This window comes from Schistocerca piceifrons, chromosome 2, assembly GCF_021461385.2.
Source record: "Schistocerca piceifrons isolate TAMUIC-IGC-003096 chromosome 2, iqSchPice1.1, whole genome shotgun sequence".
Lineage (NCBI taxonomy): Eukaryota > Metazoa > Arthropoda > Insecta > Orthoptera > Acrididae > Schistocerca > Schistocerca piceifrons.
This window is the reverse complement of record NC_060139.1, coordinates 551,159,818-551,182,482: the sequence shown is the minus strand read 5'-3', so window position 1 is coordinate 551,182,482 and position 22,665 is coordinate 551,159,818. Positions and strand designations below refer to the sequence as shown.

The window sequence follows — 22,665 nt, the reverse complement described above, 5'->3', positions numbered from 1 at the left end:
TCACCAGATGGAAGAGTTTTGTCAGGGTTGGCTCTCCCAAGGCTATCAGTAGCTCTAATGGAATGTTGTCTATTCATGGGGTCGTGTTTTGAATTAGGTCTTTCAGTGCTCTGTCAAATTCTTCAAATAGTATCATATCTCTCATTCCACCTTCAGCTACGTCCTCTTCCATTTCCATATTACTGCCCTCAAGTACATCGCCCTTGTACAGACTCTCTGTATACTCCTTCCATCTTTGTGCTTTCCTTTCTTTGCTTATGACTGGTTTTCCTTTTGAGCTCTTGATATTGATATGTGGTTCTCTTTTCTCCAAAGGTATTTTTAATTTTTCTGCATGCAGTATCTGTCTTACCCCTAGTGATATATGCTTCTACATCCTTACATTTGTCCTCTAACCATCCCTGCTTAGCCATTTTGCACTTACTGTCAATCTCATTTTTGAGATGTTTGTATCAGGTGATAATGAAAACATTGGACTTGTATTATGGGGAATGATATATACATTTGGTTGTGGCTATAAAGATTTAGTTTTGCATAACACATTTCAGTTGACTGTTGCAATGGTTCCTTGAATGAGGTTTCTCAAAGTGACATTAATTTCACTAATTGATTAGAAAGCATTATGTCAGTTAGATACAAAATCAGCTGGTTTTGTGAAAGAATGGTCATATATCTAATTACTTTTTTAATGTACCACAGTGATATTAAATGTAAGCTACATGTATTATTTATAGAATAAGTGTATCAACATTTATGATTATTTTACGTGTGAAGTGCACATGTATTTTACGATTGATTAATTTTATTTCTTTATGTGTTCCACTTTCTTGTGTGGAACATAATGTATATGATGTTAGTGGATTCATTAAATTGAATCTTTTATCATTCGTGACAGTGGAGCAGAGTAAAAGCATTGACTCTCTATTTTTTTACTTGACTGTCAAGTCTGGGAACAATAAAATAAAACAGTGTTACACATTTTGTTAAACTCTTTAGTTTTTGCAAAATAACCCATCATTTGCTCTTAATGTATAAATACGAAGTATGTTGAAAAGCAGTGCAATATTATTTTAAAAGTGCATCTTATAAATCTACTGATCTGAAAAAGTGTCAGAAAAGCTGTTGATTTACTTTTGAGAAATAAAAAGGAGATACAACAAGTTTCCAGAGAAATTAAAAAATTGAGAAAAGATTGTACGGTTCTTTGCTGCCTTGTTCATGTATTCCCGCAATCTTTATCCTCAATTTTGTAAGTTCTTTAGGTATCACTGTGTGACAAATTCACATACTTTAAATAATAAAATGAACAAATACAACCCATTCACTGTGTTCAGAAAGTGTTAAGCACTGGATACACACAAAATTAAGAAACTTAACTCCATAGCTTAGCTACTAAAATAGTATTCTCCACACACATAACTGAATGAGGATGACTCAAGTGTTAGCAAGAATGAGAGATGAAGAAACACTAGAAGAGGAGGGTAGCAATACACAGCTAGAAATTATTTGACCATGCATATATTGGCAGAGGAGAATCACTTGAAAATAGGCTTATTGATGAGTGAAACTGATCATAGATACTTTAAAAAAATATTTAATTCTCCATCAATCATACAAATGCCATATGACTGTGACTGTGACATTGAAAACTAGTGACACATAGCACAAACACTGTTTCAGTGCTGCTAATCAGCTGTATCAAGAATTTAATGTTAGAGAAATTCTCAGCGTGCTTTAGATGATATGTTTCATCTTCCCATCCCTGATTATGAAAAGGTAGCCTCTCATAAATTTCTGTATTTAGAAAGCACCTCTGGACAGTGTATGTGTTTGAACCCCATGGCAATTTTTCATTTTGCTGTGTACTGTGTTTAATAAGTAACTGAGTAGTGGTTTTTGTGAGAAGAGAGCAGCAAGTGTTTGCACAATAATTATGAAATAAACATTTAGTAGATTTGATCAAATAAATGATATGCCTAGAAATTGCCAGTTTTCCAATTTTATCTGTATATCATTTTACAAACAAGGTTCAAGAAAGCAATAGCTTTGTGTTCTCTTAAGTGGTTAATAGTAAAGGGAAACAGTGTTTACTCTGATATTAGAGCAGTACCTCATCAAACATATGCCATCTATGACACAAATATAATTGGAATGAATGTATAGATTGTGCTAGTTGAAAATTTGTGCCAGACTGGGACTCAAATGCAGATTTCCTGCTTATCATGAGCATTTGCCTTAACATTTAGGCTATCTGAGCAATGGCATCACAAAGAACAATTGTTTCACTTCACATTTGAATACACTCTAATAGCTGTTTTGCTATGATATGTTCTGTTAATGCAGACCAATAATCTTCTTCTACATAAAGCTGTGATGCAGGTTCAATCAGTTCCACTCTGCCCAGCATTCTCTTAAGATTCAGTCACGTATTTGTAATTTTATGCATTTTACAAACAGATAGCTGGCCATTCTCATTGATTTTATCCTTGTAAAAGTATGAACTGTGTTACTTCAAAGTTTCTGGAAGTTTTCATGTAAACTGTTGCTCTCTTGCATTGTAAATCATAGAAATAGATGGCAATGAAGTAGACAAGTGCAATAGAAACAATACACTGAATAGTTTTGCTAGCTTAACAATAAAAGTCAGTACCATCTTACTTGAAATTAAATTACTCAATGTTCAGCAACAGATGAACATTTGTCCTTACACTTAATGAAGAAATAATTTTAATATATTAGTTAAACTGTGCTAATAATACTTAGATAGTACTAGAAACAGAGAGGTGGTCCAAATCAGAAGTGAATAGCAACAAAATCTTAAATTTAAATAAAAATGCATACCAGAAGGATAGACTGAATGCTAGATGTGTCAATGTATTCATTTCTGTAATAAATGCAGGTCATATCAAGTTATAGTAGAGTTTTTTTCTGAATACAAAATAACTTGAGTAAAGATAAATGCTGAAGTTATGTTAAACAATCAAGTAGCTTGTTTTTATAGATCACTTTTTTGAGATACCACAGTGGGAGAACACTTTGGTGTCTCACCAGAGCCACATTCCATAAGGTGGCCTGAAGCACATAAAGTCAGCTTAAGATATAGATACACTTCTCTAACACATCTTGTATGAGGAATATAAAACAGAGTTATGTAACTACAATATAAAGAAAAGGATAGATTGCTATTCTCCATAAAGATGACATGTTGAGTTGCATACAGGCACAGTGAAAAGACTGTTACACATTTAGCTTTCAGCCAAAGCCTTCATCAGAGCTGCTGAGGAGCCTGACCATGTGTGCATGAAGTGTGTGGATGTGTACATGTTTTTTTCTCAAGAAGGTTTTAGTCATGAAGAGTGTAACAGTCTTTTTGTTGCACATGGCTGCCGCTTATTGTGTCAACTTTATGGTGAATAGCAAACTATCCTTTTCCTTATATTGTTGATACTTCAACCTGGAGCTTCCATTGTTTGAAGTATGTAACAGTGTGAAGGAAAAGTAATAAATCACCTCAATTTTCTGCACACAGGTTTACGCATGGATAGCTGTATTTGTTCTACCACTAAACGCAGCTATCAATCCTATTCTTTACACAATATCAACTACACCTTTCCTAGAACCAACTCTAAAAGGATTGAAGACTTTGAAGAGGTCATGTAGGCTGTCGCTTACAACTGAACAGCACCACACATACTCATCTGTTACAGGTAAAGTAAGTCAGACAAATAATTCATTTAAAAATTTAAAAATATATGTTACTGTCTGATAGTTAAAGCACATCTCTTCCATTTTTAGTGGCTGTTCAATGATTATAGTTTCTAAAACATGCTTTGTCAACCCTTTATTGACCTTACAAATTTCTATGCACACTATTTGATCAAAAGTATCAGGACACCCCTGTGTAATATGGAACTGATCACTAGAGGTCATGAGATATGGACCCACCGGTATAAAAAACACAAGAGTATTTTGTTGTCAGTAGAAGTGACAGTCAGGAGAGCTCAGTGACCCCAAACATGGATTAGTCATTGGATCTCACGTGAGTAACAAAAACGCCAGGGACATTTCAACCCTGCCATGCTGACTGTTGGTGATGTGAGTGTGAAATGGAAATGCAGAGGAAGAAACGTAAATGAACTATGACTGGCAAATCTTCTGTACTGGAGTACACTGATCGCCAAGCACTGAAAAGGCTGGTTGTAAGAAATCACATGAAATCAGTGGAAGGAAACTCCTGTCAGTTCCAAAGTGCTACCAGCGTTCCAGGTAGCACAGTGACTATGTGTAGGGAGTTAAAAAGAATGGGATACAGAGGTTGAGTAGCCTCTTATAAGTCACACATTTATGTAAATCTGTTGGAGGAGCTTGAGTTTGGAAAATGCCTAGGGAATTTTATCTGCTATCATATATAGTGCCAACAGTGAAGCATGGTGGAGAGGATTTTACAGTATGGGGATATTTTTCGTGGTTAGGGTATGGTGTCCTTATTGTGCTTAAGAAAATGCTAAATTTGGGAAGATATGAACACATTTTACAATATTAAATTCTGTGTACAGTATTAGAGAAGTTCAGACACTATTGTTGTTTGTTGAAGGATGACAATGCACCCTATCATTAAGCAGCATCTCTGAGGCAATGGTTTGTGGACAGTAACACTCCTAAAGTGGGTTGGTCTACCCAGAGTCCTGACCTGAGCTGAACTGAATACCATTGGGATGATTGAAGATGGCGGCAAATAGTAATGGTAAAGTTCTTAGCTTACGTAAAAACTCATGTTTTGATGGGGAAAAGTGTAAAAAATGTGGAAAAGTACTAAAAACTGGAATCACATGCAAGGAATATAAGAACTCCTATCATTTTCGATTTGCAAAAGTGGACTCATCTGTGAAAGAAAATAATGAATTTATAACATGCTGGAACTGTAATCAGTGCTGCATTAAGAACTCAGATAACTATCATAAAGCAAAAATTTGTGACTGTAGGTGTGAATTATCTGTACTAGTCGGCGATATGGATAGTGAAATCCAGAGCCTAAAGGCTGAAGTTACTTTCTTAAATAAGAAGGTGTGTGAATTTGAACAACAGTGCCTGATGACCTACTGTAGGCCTAAACTGAAAACCAAGGAAAGCTTTCCTGCAGTCATTACTCAAAACAGGTTTCAAATTCTCGACGAAATAGTAGAACAAGAACATGTTTAGTCCATGCAAACTAGAAGTAATCCTTCAAGCAGCAAAAAAACTGTCAGTGATAAGTTCAGAAAACACCAAGTCCCAAACTTGTGTGCAAAACGTGAAATTGAACGTAAGCAAACCGTCCAAGCAAATGGAATCTGTGAAAGTACATGCAAGAAATCATCCCTAGAGAAAAACATAAGAAACAACGACAATCACAAACACAAGCAGGGCCATATTCTATTACATGGAGACAGCCATGGACGTGAAATAGCACAAAACATCACAAATATGCAAGACAACTTTGCAGTGGTAGGCCACATCCAGCCTGGAGCCCCTCTTTCTGCTGTGGTGAAGCTGTGCATGTAGGATTGTGACTCGTTCTCATCCAATGACTGTGTCATTATTATGGGAGGTTCATATGATGTAGCAAGAAATCAAGCAAGTGATGCAATTAGACATATGAAAATGGTACTGGGTAAGTTAAATGACACCAAAACAATTGATGTCAACATTCCACAGAGGTATGACCTTATGTGCTATTGTGAACCGGGAAGCTCGTAAAACAAATGATAGGATTAAAGCTCTAAGTAGTAAATTACAGAATGTGTCTCTAGTAGATGTCAGCTATCTAGAAAGGGAGCTGCACACATCTCATGGTCTGCACATGAACAAAAGAGGCAAAAAGATTGTTAGTAGCAACATTATTGAGGAAGTCAGGTGACATTGTTCGCAAAGTGATGAAAAGAAGTCCATTGCCATGGGGTGGTACAACCCACCTCAACAAAATCTGCCACAACACCAGCCACTGCTGGCAAGCCAGGGAAACTTGTAAAGCCTGCTGGCCTCATTGCTAGTGCAAAATTATCCTCAAGGTCCAGCAGGTAAAACTTAAAATCATACACAAGAATCTTGGTAGTCTTAAAAATAAGCATAATGATCTAGATGTAATTTCATGGATTGACAAACCCGATATATTAGTTGTAACTGAACATTGGTACAATAACATAACAGTTATCAGTGTTTACAGGCCACCTGCAGCAAATACAAATACCTTTTTTGTAAATCTTTCTGACTTGCTTGTATATATAGACACAACATTTTCTGGGCCAAATGGTCATGTAAATATTATAGTTACAGGGGATATAAATATAGATTTATTAACAAATGATGTCAGCACCAAAAAGTTACATCTCGTGTGTGATGCATTTAACCTGACCTCACTAATTCGGTAACCCACTAGAGAAATTGGCAATAGTAAAACATGTCTTGACAACATAATAACAAACATGACCCACCTATCCCACAGTGCATCAATTTTAAAACTAGCCATCTTAGATCACCATGCAGTACAGCTTAAATTGGAGCTCCATGAGGCCCCCACTATCACCACAAAGCAACAGTTTGTAACGAAAAGAATAATGTATCATGACAACATAAATAGACTAAACTGCATGCTAGCACAAATAAAATGGTTTGAAAATAATAGCTTTTCATGTGATAGCTTTGCTGCTGACTTCTATTACTGCTTTGATACCACATGCCCAGTTGTAATTCCAAAAAAGAAACAAACAAAAAATATAAACAAAAATATTTGGGTAAATAGTAATGTCACTAAAGCGAGGGAAAAATTAAAACTGCTCCACAGTGCAATGCTGAATAATAGAGAGATTCCTGAGCTAAAGGAAGCCTCCAAAATATATCAAGCACACTATAAGGACTTACTCACACAGACCAAGAGCAACTATGTTGCAAATAAGCTTCAAAACTCGCACAACGTAACTGCTGGCATCTGGGCAGTCATAAACAGTTTTAGAATCTGCAATGACAAATCCTGTATGGACTTTACTATTAACCACAATGGCATGCTCATAAAAGACCAACTGGAAATTGTAAATATTTTTAATGAATATTTTTCTTCCGTAGGGGAAGAAATAAATGACAAACATAAGAACATGCACTACAGTTTTAAAGGTAGACACATGTGACCATAGTATATATCTAGCCCCCACAAACTGTGCAGAAATAATGGGCATAATTAGCTTTCTAAAACCCTCTAATTCAGCTGGGCATGATGGCCTAAATATTAATGTTTTAAAAGCCTGTAGCCAAAATGTCTCTGTACCTCTGTCTGTAGCAGTCAACAATATATTAGAATCAGGCACCTTTCCAGACGGACTAAAAATAGCACAGGTAACACCCATTTTTAAGAAAAGTAACAACAATAAAATAGAAAACTACAGACCAGTCTCAATCCTTCCTGTCTTTTCCAAAATAGTTGAGAAAGTTATATACAACAGGATTATAAACTTTCTTAACAAACAAAACTTGATGTTTGAAAATCAAAATGGATTCCTAAAAGGTAAATCAACTAGCACTGCAGCTGCTCAATTAATTGAAGAGGTGTTAGGGGGTATCGAAAGCAAGGAACACGTGGCAAGTGTATACCTAGACCTGGAAAAAGCCTTTGATTGTGTGAATATTGACATCCTATTAGACAAGCTATGGAACATGGGCATTAGAGGCGTTGCTTATGACCTAATAAAGGGTTATATGAGCAATAGAAAACAGTTTGTTCTACTTAAACGGAAAGTGGTGTCTACAAATCAGAGACCACTTGCATAAAATATGGCGTGTCCCAGGGCTCGGTGTTGGGCCCCATTCTGTTCTTGATCTATGTAAATGATATTAAATATTGTACTATAAATTCCAAAATTGTTCTGTATGCCAATGACAAGTCCATTGTGTGTAAAAAGGAATCATGTAATGAACTAGAGGCCGAGTGTAATAATGTGACAAAAGAAATTGTTCAGTTTTTTAATGAAAGCCACTTAAATGTAAACACCAGTAAAACATGTTTGATGGAGTTTAACAAAAGCAGTTTGAATAATGAAATTAATTTATACATTGGCAATGAATTGATAAAGATAGAGTCTGATGTAAAATTCCTTGGCATAACAATCCAAAGCAACCTGAAGTGGGACACACATATTGACTCCCTAGCAACTAAGTTGTCAAAAAATATATTTGCAATCAGTATTATTAGCAAGTTCTGTAGAGACACTTTAGTCCTAAAGACTGCATACCATGCTATTTTCTCCTCTCACTTGAACTACGGTATTGAAATTTGGGGGCAACAACCAAAGCTAATCTAGATAAGCTACTCATTCTTCAAAAAAGGGGTGTGAGAACAATCTGTGGAGCAAAATATAGGGAATCTTGTCACAACTTGTTTCCAAAAACAGAGGTGTTAACTGTTAAAAACACTTACATTCTAAAAGCCATATTGGTTGTGAAAAGACTGCATCCAAACACTTATTCAGATTTCCACCAGTACAATACTAGAAATAAAGAAAGATTTTACATTGGTAGCCACAGAACAGCACTTTACGAAAAGGGGCCTCAGTACGCAGGTATAAAATTAGCTACTGCACTGCCTAGTGCCATCATGACTCTTCCTACAATTAAACTGAAACATCAGCTTAAGAAATTTTTAGTAAAACACCCTTTCTACACATTAGAAGAGTACCATACTTATATGAAGAACAACAAGTGCTTTGTGAAATTATCTGAATAAAAATCTGTAAACATTTTATTGTAATTTTGTTGTAAATTAATGACGTATTCAGAAGAATTTGTCTTGTGTATTGTACAAATAACTTTAATCATTATGGTTTCTTTGTACATGTGCAGTGTACCATTTGATGTTGAATAAAGCTATTATCATTATTATTATTATTATTATTTAGAATGTTGACTTCACTCCAGACTCCAGTGTCCATCACTGCCTTCTCTGCTTTCAGCTCTTGACCAAGAATGGGCTGCCATTTCTCCACAGACATTCAGAAACCTCATTGAAAGTGTCCCCAGCTAAGTTCAAGCTGTCATAAAAGCAAAGGATGAACACATCCATATTAATGTCCACTAACAGATGTTTGGATATTTTGAAAAAATGGTGGAACAGTTTGTTAAATGTTTTTCAGCATTCATATTCTTTGACTATTTCATATTCATTATTACTATACCATTACAATTAAAGAGACAATTAATAAGGTTCTGTGGGCTTAACTAATGACTCATTCTTTCTCGAAACTTTCAAATTTGTCATTTATTTTGCTCTTTTAGTTACATGGCAAAATAAATGATGAATTTTAAATAACAATGCAGTATCAAAATCTCTCATGAGAAGTATGTCAGTGATAGCAACTTTCTGGAACCTTCAGTATTGATACCCTGCCAAATAGTGCCAAGCAAGGACATCTGGAGTTGTTAATTGCCATCCTTTGATTATTTTGCACAGCAAAGCGCTTAGTCAAGATTGAAAGTCATAGTGCAAAATTATCGATAATATTGTAAACAGGAAAAATGGCAGCGTCAGTTGTAAGAGTTTGAAATCATTTATTACAGTAAATCAGTTTCAGTCTTTGAGTGAGCACCTTCATTGTAATTATTAAAGTCTTGAAGACTCACATAATAGAAGCACATGGAGTCAATTCAGTGCAGTTTAACCTCAATTACTGATTTTTTTAAATGACTCAAATGGCATCAATGATTTGGAGGTAACTTGCTATAAGACAATGAAAAAGATTTATAAAACAGGAAGTATTGATCAAAAATTATTTGTTTCTTGCACATATTTTTCTAGCAATAGGAATCCTGTTATGTTCTGTAAAATGATCAAAATGTTTCCATTCAAAGCCTGTACAGTCCACAATTGGTATGCCAATCAGACAAAATTGCCATGAATATTGAGGCAATCTTCTCATCAGTGGACTAGGTTGAAGATACTCATTAGGTAAAACACCATGTCCTACTGTGTGAAGAAGTCTGTAACTGCCCACTGCACATCCTCATCCAACAGAAATTGTCAATCCTCCAAAAAGCTTTTCTAAGTGACTGACGGTCTGGTAATTGCATGGAGTACTGTAGGGCAGGTGCTTGAGTGACTCCCAAGTGAGTTGGCATAACTTCTGCATTACAACATTTGTGATATGGGGACGTGAGTTATCATGAAGTAGCAGCAATTTTCTCAGACATTTGGTTAAGTGCACACCATAATTTCTCCTCCTCCTCCTCCTCTTCCCCTCCTCCTCCTCCTCCTCCTCCTCTTCCCCTCCTCCTCCTCCTCCTCCTCCTCCTCCTCCTCCCTTTCCCTCACCACCCATATGTAATCACCCTCCTCCTCCCTCCTTCCTCATCCCCCTCGCAACCCATGTGTACCTACCCTTTTTTTCTACCTGTCATTATTATGTGACAAATTTCAGAAGAAGTTTTTAGTAATTTTGTAATTAAGCAGAACAAAGTTATACCCAGTTCCTCTCTAGTATGCTAACATTTCACCTTATGAATTCTTCCTTTTGTGTATTAAGACAACGTGACTCCACATCTCTTGGCAATATCTGTGACCATGTCCTCAAGGAGACCATTACTGTGTGATGTACCACATTGTCTAATATATCTGAACACACATACAAAAATATACTCACCAAGTGGCAGCAGGAGGAAACACATATAAAGGTTAAACAAATGTGCTAGCTTTTGTAACCAGTGGCTCTTTCTTCTGGCAGAAGGAATAAAGGGGAAGGAAGTGGGATGAAGGAAATGGACTGGTGAGACTAAGGAAATGGGGAGAGTTTATAAAAGTCAACCAGAGCCCCATGTCAAGACGACTTGCTGGGTGGTATGAAAAATAAAGACTCATTTTTGCAGGGTGCACCAGATGAGATTTGAAAACCTGAGATCCTGAACGTGGAAGATAGAATAGTAAGTAAGGCAGAGATTACTGACAAAACATTGCACAAGAGTTAACAAGAGCGGAAAGCTTAGTGCGTTCTATGTGGTAGATGTGGGCTTGAAGGGGGAATACAGACAGGTCAGAAAATAAAAGACATAGATATAGAAAAATAAAAGAAAATGAAGAAAGGAATAGTTACTAAGAAGAAATGCTGAGACCAAGAAAATTAGAAAAGATAATTAATATAAATTAAGGCCAGGAGTGTGGCAAGAACCAAAGACATGCTTCTGCACTTTATAGTGTGCATATGTGAGCTCCCACATTCTGTGCTTACGCACTATAAAAACTGAGATCCCACATTCTGTTTCTTGAAACTTGCTTATCCCTGGGAGTTACCTACCAAAGCTTAGCACTGAAAGTCACTGTTTACAGTTTAAAATACAGCAGTCTCTTGTACTTACCCAGGTAAACTTTGACCTACATGCTTCATCTGCCAATTTCGACTCTAACAGTTCACCATGTGTCCTTGGATGGTATCATTTGCCAAGCTAACTGCAAACCGTAACAACAGACCAAACTTTATCTCAAAACGCTATTCTGCATTGTCCTAAAGTGTCTCAACAGTTGTGTTTCCCTACCTGTCCCTCCCAGCTCCCTAAACAGACACTATCAACCACCACTCCTCTCCCACAAACCGAGCTTGCCCAGTCTTCTTAACATGCCCCAGCCGTCACCACTGCCTGATAACTCATGATCACAAGAACCATTCACAATAGTGCAGTATTCTCAACCTCTCATCTAAGGCTCTTTCCTCCTGAATTATCTGTATTATTGAAGGTTCATTCTTGCAGCACTAAACCTGCATTTAACTATGCTGCTTTGGTGAAGGAACTACTTTCCTTCACGTGTAATGTTGGCTAGAAATATCGCTCTGCAACTCAGTTCCAAAACCTTTGCAATAGCAGACCTGACATTGAACCCTGCCTTGAACAGTCCTGACCACGATCCCATCTTGATGCACCACCACTATCTCAAAATCCCTCCTCACAAGTCTTCCTAAAATTCAACATTGCTTCACAATCCTTTCTCGGGTCCCTACAACATTACCCTAAACTGTCCTCTGCAAAACTCCAGGCTGTTTGTTCCCTAAAAATTGATGACTGCATCATTATCCTCCTAGCAAACAAGGGGCCTACTGCTGTGGTATTTGAGGGACAGGAGTATGTAAACGAGGGTCTCTGCCAGCTGTCTGACACCTCTACATACAGTATCTGCCATCAGGATCCCATTCATGTGATGCAAACTGACTTACAGGCCCTCCTTATAGCCCCCGGCCCCTCACAAGGACTAACGCCTCAATCCACAGAACGTATGATCCCACCCAAATGATGCACTCCCCCCTTCTATCTTCTTTCTAAGATTCAGGATCCCAATCACACTGGCCGTCCCATAGTTGCTGGCTTCAAAGCACCCACCAAATGTATTTCTGCCTTAAATGATCAACACCTGCAACCTACAGTACAAAGACTCCTCTCCCTTATTAAACACACCAACTATTTCCTAGATCATCTGAAATCTGTGCCTGTTCCAATCCCAACAAACACCTAGCTTATCACCATTGATGCCATCTCTCTCTGTATCAAATCCCCAAGTACATGGTCTGTCTGCTACGGAACTTAACCTCAACCAGTGCCCACCTTATTAAAAATGTATGATGTCCTTCCTGTTCACTTTAATTAACTTTATACTTACCAACAACTACTTCACTTCTGAGCAGCAGACATACAAACAGATCAGGGACATGGCAATGGGAACCAAGATGTCTATTTCTAAGCCTTCAGGCCTGGGTTTGGTTTAGAGACACTGATGACATCTTTCCTATATGCAGTCATGGTGAAGGAGATCTATTAAAAATTGCTTGGGACCTTTTAATACATTCTCACAGTTAAATTTCCCATGCCACTATCCTTGACATTGACCTCATCCCCCCTGAGGATCAGTTACATACTTCCATTCACATTAAACTGGCTAACAAACAGTGGTATTTACATTTTGACAATTTCCATCTTTCCCATGTCAGAGAATTCCTCCTGTACAGCCTTGGCAGTTGAGACAAATGTTCAGGTGTGGCTTCTTCACAGCAATAAACCACCATTTTCACCTCAGCCTTCACTGGATCTAATTACCTCACCATCATAGCTCAAAAGCAGATTTCCCTGGCCATCATATCCAATCCTGATCCCTCCAAAAAACAACTTGAGGGTACATTTCTTGTTACTCAGTATTATCCTGGTCTTGCATGTATTAATCAGCTACTTTGACAAGTCTCTGACTTCCTAAAAACATGTTCTGGAAAGAGGTCCATTCGGTCTTACATTTTGCCCACTGTACCTAGAATAGCTTTTAGTCACCCAGCCCCCTCCCCCAACCTCAGCAGTATCTTGGTCAGACCCTGTGCCCCTTCTGCACCCACTTTCCTACCCTTTGCCTCCTACCTCTGTGAACATACCCACTGTAAGATTTGACCTATGCACCTTATTACCACTGCCTGTACCAGCTCTATAACTGGCAAAACATATACCCTCAAAGGGAGAGCCACATGTGAAATTACACATATCTTGTACTAGCTGTTATGTACATCCTGTTTAGCTTCCTACATTGATATGACTACAACCAAGTTACCAGTTAGGATGAATTGGCACAGACAAGGGGCGTATTCTGGCAGTACACAATACTGTTGCAGAGCATGCCCTACAACATGACAATCATGAGCTCAGTGCCTTTTTCACCACACATGCCAGCTTGTTTATTTTCCTAGAAATCTTTTTCTCAGAACTCCACAGGTGAGAACTGGTGTTTCAACATGTCCTTGGTTCTCATCAACCATTTGGCATTAATTAATGTAAATTATTTTCTCTAATTTTCTTGGTCTCAGTGTTTCTTCTCAGTAACTATTCCTGTCTTCATTCCCCTTTAGTTTTCTATATCTTTCATTTTCTGGACTGTCTATATCCTTCCTTCCCCCCCCCCCCCCCCCCCCTTTTCATCTGCTGCATATACACTAAGATTTCTGCTCTTATTAACTGTTGCATGATTTTTTGTAAGTAATATCTGTCCTGTCTATTATTCTACCTTCCGCCTTCAAGCTCTCAGGTTTTCAAATCTCATTTGATGTGTCACCAACAATCGGTGTTTCCTTGTCATCCTGTCCAGTTAAGTGTCCCCTTACTTGGGGTTCTGGGTGACTTTTCTGAAATCTCCCCATTTCTTAAACCTTACCAGTCATTTTCCTTCATCCTTCTTTCTTCCCCCTTAACCATTCTCCTAGAAGAAGGAGCCAATCACTCCAAAACCTACACATTTCTTTAACCTTAATATGTTATTCCTCCTACTGCCACTTGGTGACTAGAATTTTTTTAATCTGTCAGATTATATTATATTTTCAAAAATTTATTATTTTCATTGGTATACTACAGTGTATGCCTCTTTGACACTCATGGAATATTTAAACTATTAGTAATAAAATTAAATGAAACTCTCTAGTTCTTTCGTATAGTACCCATTGTTACAAGCTGAATACTGATGAAACACTGGGAGTTTGTTCCCACATACAGCCTGGTTCCAGTGCACCATCAATTAAGACAGTTACTCTTATAATTTCTTTTATAATCAGTTGTGGTCTCATTCAGATAGAAGTCTTACTGTAACTATTCTTAACATATTGTATAATGAAAATCTTTCATTACAGCCTCTGAACATCAACATGATTGTAATCTTCATGGCCATCCATTTATGATTGATGCTGGTCATTCAATTGGAAATGACAAATACAAAAAGAAACAACAAGAAAATTGTAACGATACCAGTGAAGAGGATGGAGAACATTTCTTTTCTGCCAGTGAATGGTAATTTGTAGTATACAGAACACTTTGTTAGCACTTTTAAAGCTAATAGATTAATGTTGCTCCACAGTTGTACTGTTTAATTATCACCAGTGTAGAATTACAGTTCTCTTACTTATGAAGTAGTAGCATATTCTGCGAAAAACGATAATCTCATTAAAATTTAAAATGTCATAAGAAATAAGGATGAATTATGGAAGCTCAAATGAAAAAATTATTCAAGGAAAGTAAGAGAGCAAAACACTGATTTGGTGTTCATTGTGCAGTCAGTATATGATTAGAGGCATCATTTACAGTGAGTGTAGACCCGTCCACATTGATGGTTTGATGACAGTTGTTGTGGTTTGGACTGTTGGCCATACAGTGAGTTTTGTAGTGGAGTCGGAGACTGCAACAAAAATGTTTTTAGCAGCATGGATTTTTTTATGGTAATGCATCATTTTTTTAGAAAATTGCAACATATTGTGATCATAAACACCATATTAAATGTAAAAGATTAGAATTGTCAAAAGACTGCATGTGTGACATGGAAGATCATGTTTCCATGTCAGTGCCATAGGCTATCTTATGGCTTAGTTTCAAATGTTCAGGGGAATAAACAGCCTTCATTGAAGAGATTTATTTGAAATTCCACCCATTTGTGGCATAGTGTTACTACAGTGATGCATGTGTGTAAGGCATGAGATCTACACCTACCAGATATGTCCAAATGTTAAAGTTACTAGGGCTCTTCCCATTCGATTTGCTAATGGCACACAGGAAGAATTATAGCTTAAGTGTCTATTCATGCTGTATTTATCGAAATATTGTCTTGGTGGGCCTTACAGTATCAATACACAGAGTATTGTGGCATATTCCTCACTTAATGATTGTTCTTGAAACTTTTTAAGTAGGCTTTGATGGGGTATTGGATGCGTGTCTTTAAATATCTGCCAGCTCAGATTTTTCAGCAGCTCCATATTCTTGTCCCATATGTCAAAAAAATCTCAGACCATTTTTGCTGCCATTAATTGTATACATTCCACATGCTCTGGTAGTCCTATTTGGTAAAGTACACCTTGTTAAGCAGTATTCTTGCTCGGGTCGCAGTCTCCTTTGTAATCTGATTGTATTTTCTGAGTATCCTTCCAATGAATCAAATTCTACCATCTGCTTTCCATACAAGTGAGACGATGAAGAAAATTGAACTTACAGAGGATTATAAAATGTATAACACAGCAAATGATGTTTTGTCAAAGAGTTACTTATTAGGACCTTTGTAGTGATAGCTGCAACCAATTATCTTGGATGTTGAGCCTTGTTCAAGCACAAATACATGTATGCCATTGTCTGACCCCAAAGATCCATCAATGTCCATTTCACTGTGGACTGACATTGATACATTCCTTTGGGCAGTAAACCCATGAGATGACATGAAGCCAAGTACATCTCCTCCTGTAACAGGCTCATAAGTACAGATAGTGATGTGTCGGTTGGTAACAGATTTTGAATTATTCTGTGCAAGTTGAACAGGTGTGTGAGAGAATTTCTTCAATATTTAAAATAAATGAACATTAATCATATACTATGGGTACACCACACTGCAGGTTGTCAGAGTATCTGTAAAATTGGTTGAGCACAACAAGTTCAGTGAGATGAAGGTTCTGTGGAAAATTAATTATGTAGAATTTCAGCAAAGGCAGTGATAATGTTAAGTGCATATTTTTTATTAGAGTATCTACAAAGAAAATAGTAACCCAAACTGAAATTATTACAAAAGAAAAGGTAGACAACACATCAGCTTATCTGGTAGCAGCAATCTGATGAAAGCATACAACAGTTATATTGCTCACTGCCCTTTAGGGATCTAATAACCCTTCATCTTATGAGGGAAAAATGTGAAGAACTAGAATTTATGAGAGTACAATGAAAAGTGTATTACAGTACCGAGTTAAGGAGACATGGCTGTGCAAGCTGCCTTCCTAGATTTTGGACATTAACAAGTTATTCTGACTAATCTTTGTAAATTCCTTTCTGTGTGAAATCCATTTTCTCTTTGAACTCATCAAAAGATTATCAAATTTTAAAACTTCTATAACTTTAATTGGATAACACACTATAACATTGTTTGATTACTGCATAGTTTTTCTTTGTTGTTTTGATTATCTTGATACTGTCACAGAAACAGTTAATTTGCTCCGAGACAGGGTTTAGGGAAGGGAACTGTGGCACTGGTGAGAAGATTGCCCAGCATTTCTCAAATACAATCTGGGGAAACCATATAAAACTTAACATAATAGTCAGATAACAATTTGAACCCCTTACTTTTCAAATAGGAATCTAAACTCGCCCATAGTGTCACATCACTAATTAATTTAAAGCACTCTTGAGGAGAATCATTCTTCAAAATTGAAGTATATAAAAATCTAAATTGCACATAGATTCACCATGAAATTCTCAAGATATGTGAACCAAATGCAGTGTCACATCCAGCCTTAGTGAAATGGTCCCAACAATTTGACGCACACCTCACAAACATAGGTGATGCTGACTGAGAAGTCCACATCTTGCACCATGCAATTTGCTTCTTTTCAGCAAGATAAAAGAAGAACTGGCACAAAAGAGATTTTTCACCAATGTTCACACAGTGGTTCTCAAAATACTCCATGACCAAGGAGAGGATTTCTGTCATTGAAGAACTGAGTGACTGGTAAAATGATCGGATTGTTGTGTACAGAGAGTTGATGAGTATGATGAAAAAGAGACATGCTCCTCATAGTTATATGATAACATTTTGATAAACACCATTTGAAAATAACATTGTGCAACTTTGAAACAAGTAACTATGTGGTGACTGTAAGAATGAAGTGTATTAATACTGCAAACCAGAAAGTTTCTTTGGTAGCTTATTGGACTGTGGGATAGAGTTTTCCAATTTTAGGTGTTTAAGAGGTGGTAAAGCTCATACCACAGATTTTCTATGCTCATTTGACTGAACTGGAGAATCACCTACCCCTTCAAAGGCAGAGCTACCTGTGGAACCAGTCAAGTTATGTACCAGCTAAGCTGCAACCACTTTGCTGCATTCTACATGGGCGTGACAAACAACAAGCTGTCTGTCCGCATGAATGGCCACTGACAAACTGTGGCCAAGAAACAGCTGGACTGACCTGCTGCTCAGCATGCCACCCAGCACAACTTTCTTCATTTCAGCGACTACTTCAAAACCTGTGCCATCTGGATCCTTCCCACAAAAACCAGTTTTTCTGAACTGCAAACATGAGACCCCTCCCTGCAGTATATCCTAAATTCCTGTAACTGTTCTAGCCTCAGCCTTTGTTAGTCACCGTCTTTACCCATCTACCTCCTTCCCTGTTGCCATTCCAGGACAACACAGCCCTCTATTCCACCAACACACCCTGTCTTTTCACATTTCTCCTTTTCTGTTACCCCTCCCCATTGCCCTCTGTCTAAACTCCCAACTGCACCTAGCTGCACTATCCTCTCTCCACCTCCTCCCTGTATGCTCCCACAAGTAGAACTTCACTGCCCCCACTCCTACTCTGCTAACCCTCCCCCTCCCCACCCCAGCCTCCTCCTTACATCCACCACCCGGTTGCCCCCCCATCATGCACTACTGCTCACAGTCTGGCTTCAGCAGCCAGAGACTGTGTTCATGTGTCAGTGTGAGTTGCATTTGTGTGTGTGTGTGTGTGTGTGTGTGTGTGTGTGTGTGTGTGTGTGTTTTTTGTCTATTTTTGATAATGGCCTTGTTAGCCTAAAGCTCACTTTCTGACAGTCTTTTTCTTGTACCTATGTGCTATTCAGTGCCTCCACTTTATGGTGAGTAGCAACTATCTTTTCATAATATTAATTTTTTTTATTCGTTATTTAACATATGCCTGCATTACCCCTATTTCATTTCATGTTTACAACCCTGTATTTACCTGACTAGAAGTCCTGTTCCTCCTGGCACCAAACTTCCCTAACTCCCACTGTATCTAACTTTAACCTATTCATTTCCCTTTTTAAATTTTCTAACCTACCTGCCAGAGTAAGGGATCAGACATTGCATGCCCCGATCCATAGAACGCCAGTTTTGTTTCTCCTGGTAGCGACATCCTCCTGAGTAGTTACCACCAGGTGATCCAAATGTGGGACTATTTTACCTCTGCAATATTTAACCCAAGAAGATGTCATCATCATTTAACCATACAGTGGAGCTGTAGGCCATTGGGAAAAATTACAGCTGTAGTTTCCCCTTGCTTTCAGCCATTCGTAGTATCAGCACAGAAAGGCCATCTAGTTTACGTTACGAAGCCAGATCACTCAATCATCCAGACTGTTGCCCTGCAACTATTGTAAAGGTGGCTGCCTTTCTTCAGGAACCACACATTTGTCTGGCCTCTCAATAGACACCCCATCATTGTGGTTGCACCTATGGTATGGCTATCTGTATCACTGAGGTACACTAGCTTCCTGGCAAGGTCTGTGGTTCATGGGGAGGGGGGGGGGGGGGGCTGTCACACTTCATTTTAGAATATCAATAACCCCCCCCCCCCCCCCCCCACATGATGCATGGACCTTGCTGTTGCTGGGGAGGCTTGCGTGCCTCAGCGATACAGATAGCCGTACCGTAGGTGCAACCACAATGGAGGGGTATCTGTTGAGAGGCCAGACAAATGTGTGGTTCCTCAAGAGGGGCAGCAGCCTTTTCAGTAGTTGCAGGGGCAACAGTCTGGATGATTGACTGATCTGGCCTTGTAACACTAACCAAAACGGCCTTGCTGTGCTGGAACTGCGAACGGCTGAAAGCAAGGGGAAACTACAGCTGCAATTTTTCCCGAGGGCATGCAGCTTTACTGTATGGTTAAATGATGATGGTGTCGTCTTGGGTAAAATATTCCAGAGATAAAACAGTCCCCCATTCAGATCTCCAGGCGGGGACTACTCAGGAGGACGTTGTTATCAGGAGAAAGAAAACTGGCGTTCTACAGATCGGAGCATGGAATGTCAGATCCGTTAATCGGGCAGGTAGGTTAGAAAAATTCAAAAGGGAAATGGGTAGGTTAAAGTTAGATATAGTGGGAATTAGTGAAGTTCGGTGGCAGGAGGAACAAGACTTCTGGTCAGGTGAATACAGGGTTATAAATACAAAACCAAATAGGGGTAATGCACGAGTAGGTTTAATAATTAATAGGAAAATAGGAATGCAGGTAAGCTACTACAAACAGCATAGTGAACACATTATTGTGGCCAAGATAGATATGTAGCCCATGACTACCACAGTAGTACAAGGTTATATGCCAACTAGCTCTGCAGTATGACGAAGAGATTGATGAAATGTATGATGAGATAAAAGAAATTATTCAGATAGTGAAGGGAGATGAAAATTTAATAGTCATGGGTGACTGGAACTCGATAGTAGGAAAAGGAAGATAAGGAAATGTAGTAGGTGAATGTGGAATGGGAGTAAGGAATGAAAGAGGAAGCCGCCTGGTAGAATTTTGCACAGAGCATAACTTAATCATAGCTAATACTTGGTTCAAGAATCATAAAAGAAGGTTGTATACATGGAAGAAGCCTGGAGATATTGGAAGGTCTCAGATAGATTATATAATGGTAAGACAGAGATCCAGGAACGAGGTTTTAAATTGTAAGACATTTCCAGGGGCAGATGTGGACTCTGACCACAATCAATTGGTTATGAACTGTAGATTAAAACTGAAGAAACTGCAAAAAGGTGGGAATTTGAGGAGATGGGACCTGGATAAACTGAAAGAACCAAAGGTTCTAGAGAGCTACAGTGACAGCATTAGGGAACGATTGACAAGAATGGGGGAAAAAAATACAGTAGAAGAAGAATGGGTAGCTTTGAGAGATGAAATAGTGAAGGTAGCGGAGGATCAAGTAGGTAAAAAGACGAGGGCTGATAGAAATCCTTGGGTAACAGAAGAGATATTGAACTTAATTGATGAAAGGAGAAAATGTAAAAATGCAGTAAATGAAGCAGGCAAAAAGGAATACAAACGTTTCAAAAATGATATCGACAGGAAGTGCAAAATGGCTAAGCAGGGATGACTAGAGGACAAATGTAAGGATGTACAGGTGCATATCACTAGGGGAAGATAGATACTGCCTACAGGAAGATTAATGAGACCTTTGGAGAAAAGAGAACCACTTGCATGAATATCTAGAGCTCAGATCAAAACCCAGTTCTAACCAAAGAAGGGAAAGCAGAAAGGTGGAAGGAGTATATAGAGGGTCTATACAAGGGCGATGTTCTTGAGGACAATATTATCGAAATTGAAGAGAATGTAGATGAAGATGAAATAGGAGATATGATACTACATGAAGAGTTTGACAGAACATTGAAAGACCTAAGTTGAAACAAGGCCCCAGGAGTAGACAACATTCCATTAGAACTACTGACAGCCTTGGGAGAGCCAGGCCTAACAAAACTCTACCATCTAGTGAGCAAGATGTATGAGACAGGCGAAATACCCTCAGACTTCAAGAAAAATATAATAATGCCAATCCCAAAGAAAGCAGGTGGTGACAGGTGTGAAAATTACTGAACTATCAGTATAATAAGCCACAGCTGCAAAATACTGTCACGAATTCTTTACAAACAAATGGAAAAACTGGTAGAAGCTGACCTCAGGGAAGATCAATTTGGATTCCGGAGAAATGTTGGAACACGTGAGGCAATACTGACCCTATGACTTATCTTAGAAAATAGATTAATAGATTAAGGAAAGGCAAACCTACATTTCTAGCATTTGTAGACTTAGAGAAAGCTTTTGACAATGTTGACTCGAATGCTCTCTTTCAAATTCTGAAGCTGGCAGCGGTAAAATACAGGGAGCAAAAGGTTATTTACAATTTGTATAGAAACCAGATGGCAGTAATAAGAGTCGAGGGGCATGGAAGCCTAGCAGTGGTTGGGAAGGGAGTGAGACAGGGTTGTAGCCTCTCCCCAATGTTATTCAATCTGTATATTGAGCAAGCAGTAAAGGAAAAAAAAATTCAGAGTAGGAATTAAAATCCATGTAGAAGAAATAAAAACTTTGAGGTTCGCCAATGATGTAATTCTGTCAGAGACAGCAAAAGACTTGGAAGAGCAGCTGAACGGAATCGACAGTGTCTTGAAAGGAGGATATAAGATGAACATCAACAAAAGCAAAACGAGGTTAATGGAATGTAGTCAAATTAAATCAGGTGATGTTGCGGGAATTAGATTAGGAAATGGGACGCTTAAAGTAGTAAATGAGTTTTGCTATCTGGGGAGCAAAATAATTGATGATAGTCAAAGTAGAGAGGATATAAAATGTATAGTGGCAATGGCAAGGAAAGTGTTTCTGAAGAAGGGAAATTTATTAACATCGAGTATAGATTTAAGTGTCAGGAAGTCGTTTCTGAAAGTATTTGTATGGAGTGTAGCCATGTATGGAAGTGAAACATGGACGATAAATAGTTTGGACAAGAAGAGAATAGAAGCTTTTGAAATGTGGTGCTACAGAAGAATGCTGAAGATTAGATGGGTAGACCACATAACTAATGAGGAGGTATTGAATAGAATTGGAGAGAAGAGAAGTTTGTGGCACAACTTGACTAGAAGAAGGGATCAGTTGGTAGGGCATATTCTGAGGCATCAAGGGATCACCAATTTAGTATTGGAGGGCAGCATGGAGGGTAAAAATCATAGAGGGAGACCAAGAGATGAATACACTAAACAGATTCAGAAGGATGTAGGTTGCAGTAGGTACTGGGAGACGAATAAGCTTGCACAGGCTAGAGTAGCATGGAGAGCTGCATCAAACCAGTCTCTGGACTGAAGACCACAACAACAACAACAACAACAACAATAAACTTGTC

The 22,665-nt window shown here is 38.2% G+C and overlaps 1 protein-coding gene across 1 annotated transcript in view; it reads left to right on the top strand.

The window, feature by feature from the left end:
• The window catches only part of LOC124775578 (G-protein coupled receptor GRL101-like), a 339,081-nt gene extending 324,266 nt beyond the window's left edge, over positions 1 to 14,815 (top strand). The window contains exons 21-22 of the mRNA XM_047250408.1: positions 3,530 to 3,707; positions 14,655 to 14,815. Of these exons, the coding sequence (XP_047106364.1) occupies positions 3,530 to 3,707; positions 14,655 to 14,815 (339 nt within the window). The remainder of the gene's footprint in view (positions 1 to 3,529; positions 3,708 to 14,654) is intronic.
• The last annotated feature ends 7,850 nt before the right edge of the window (positions 14,816 to 22,665 follow it).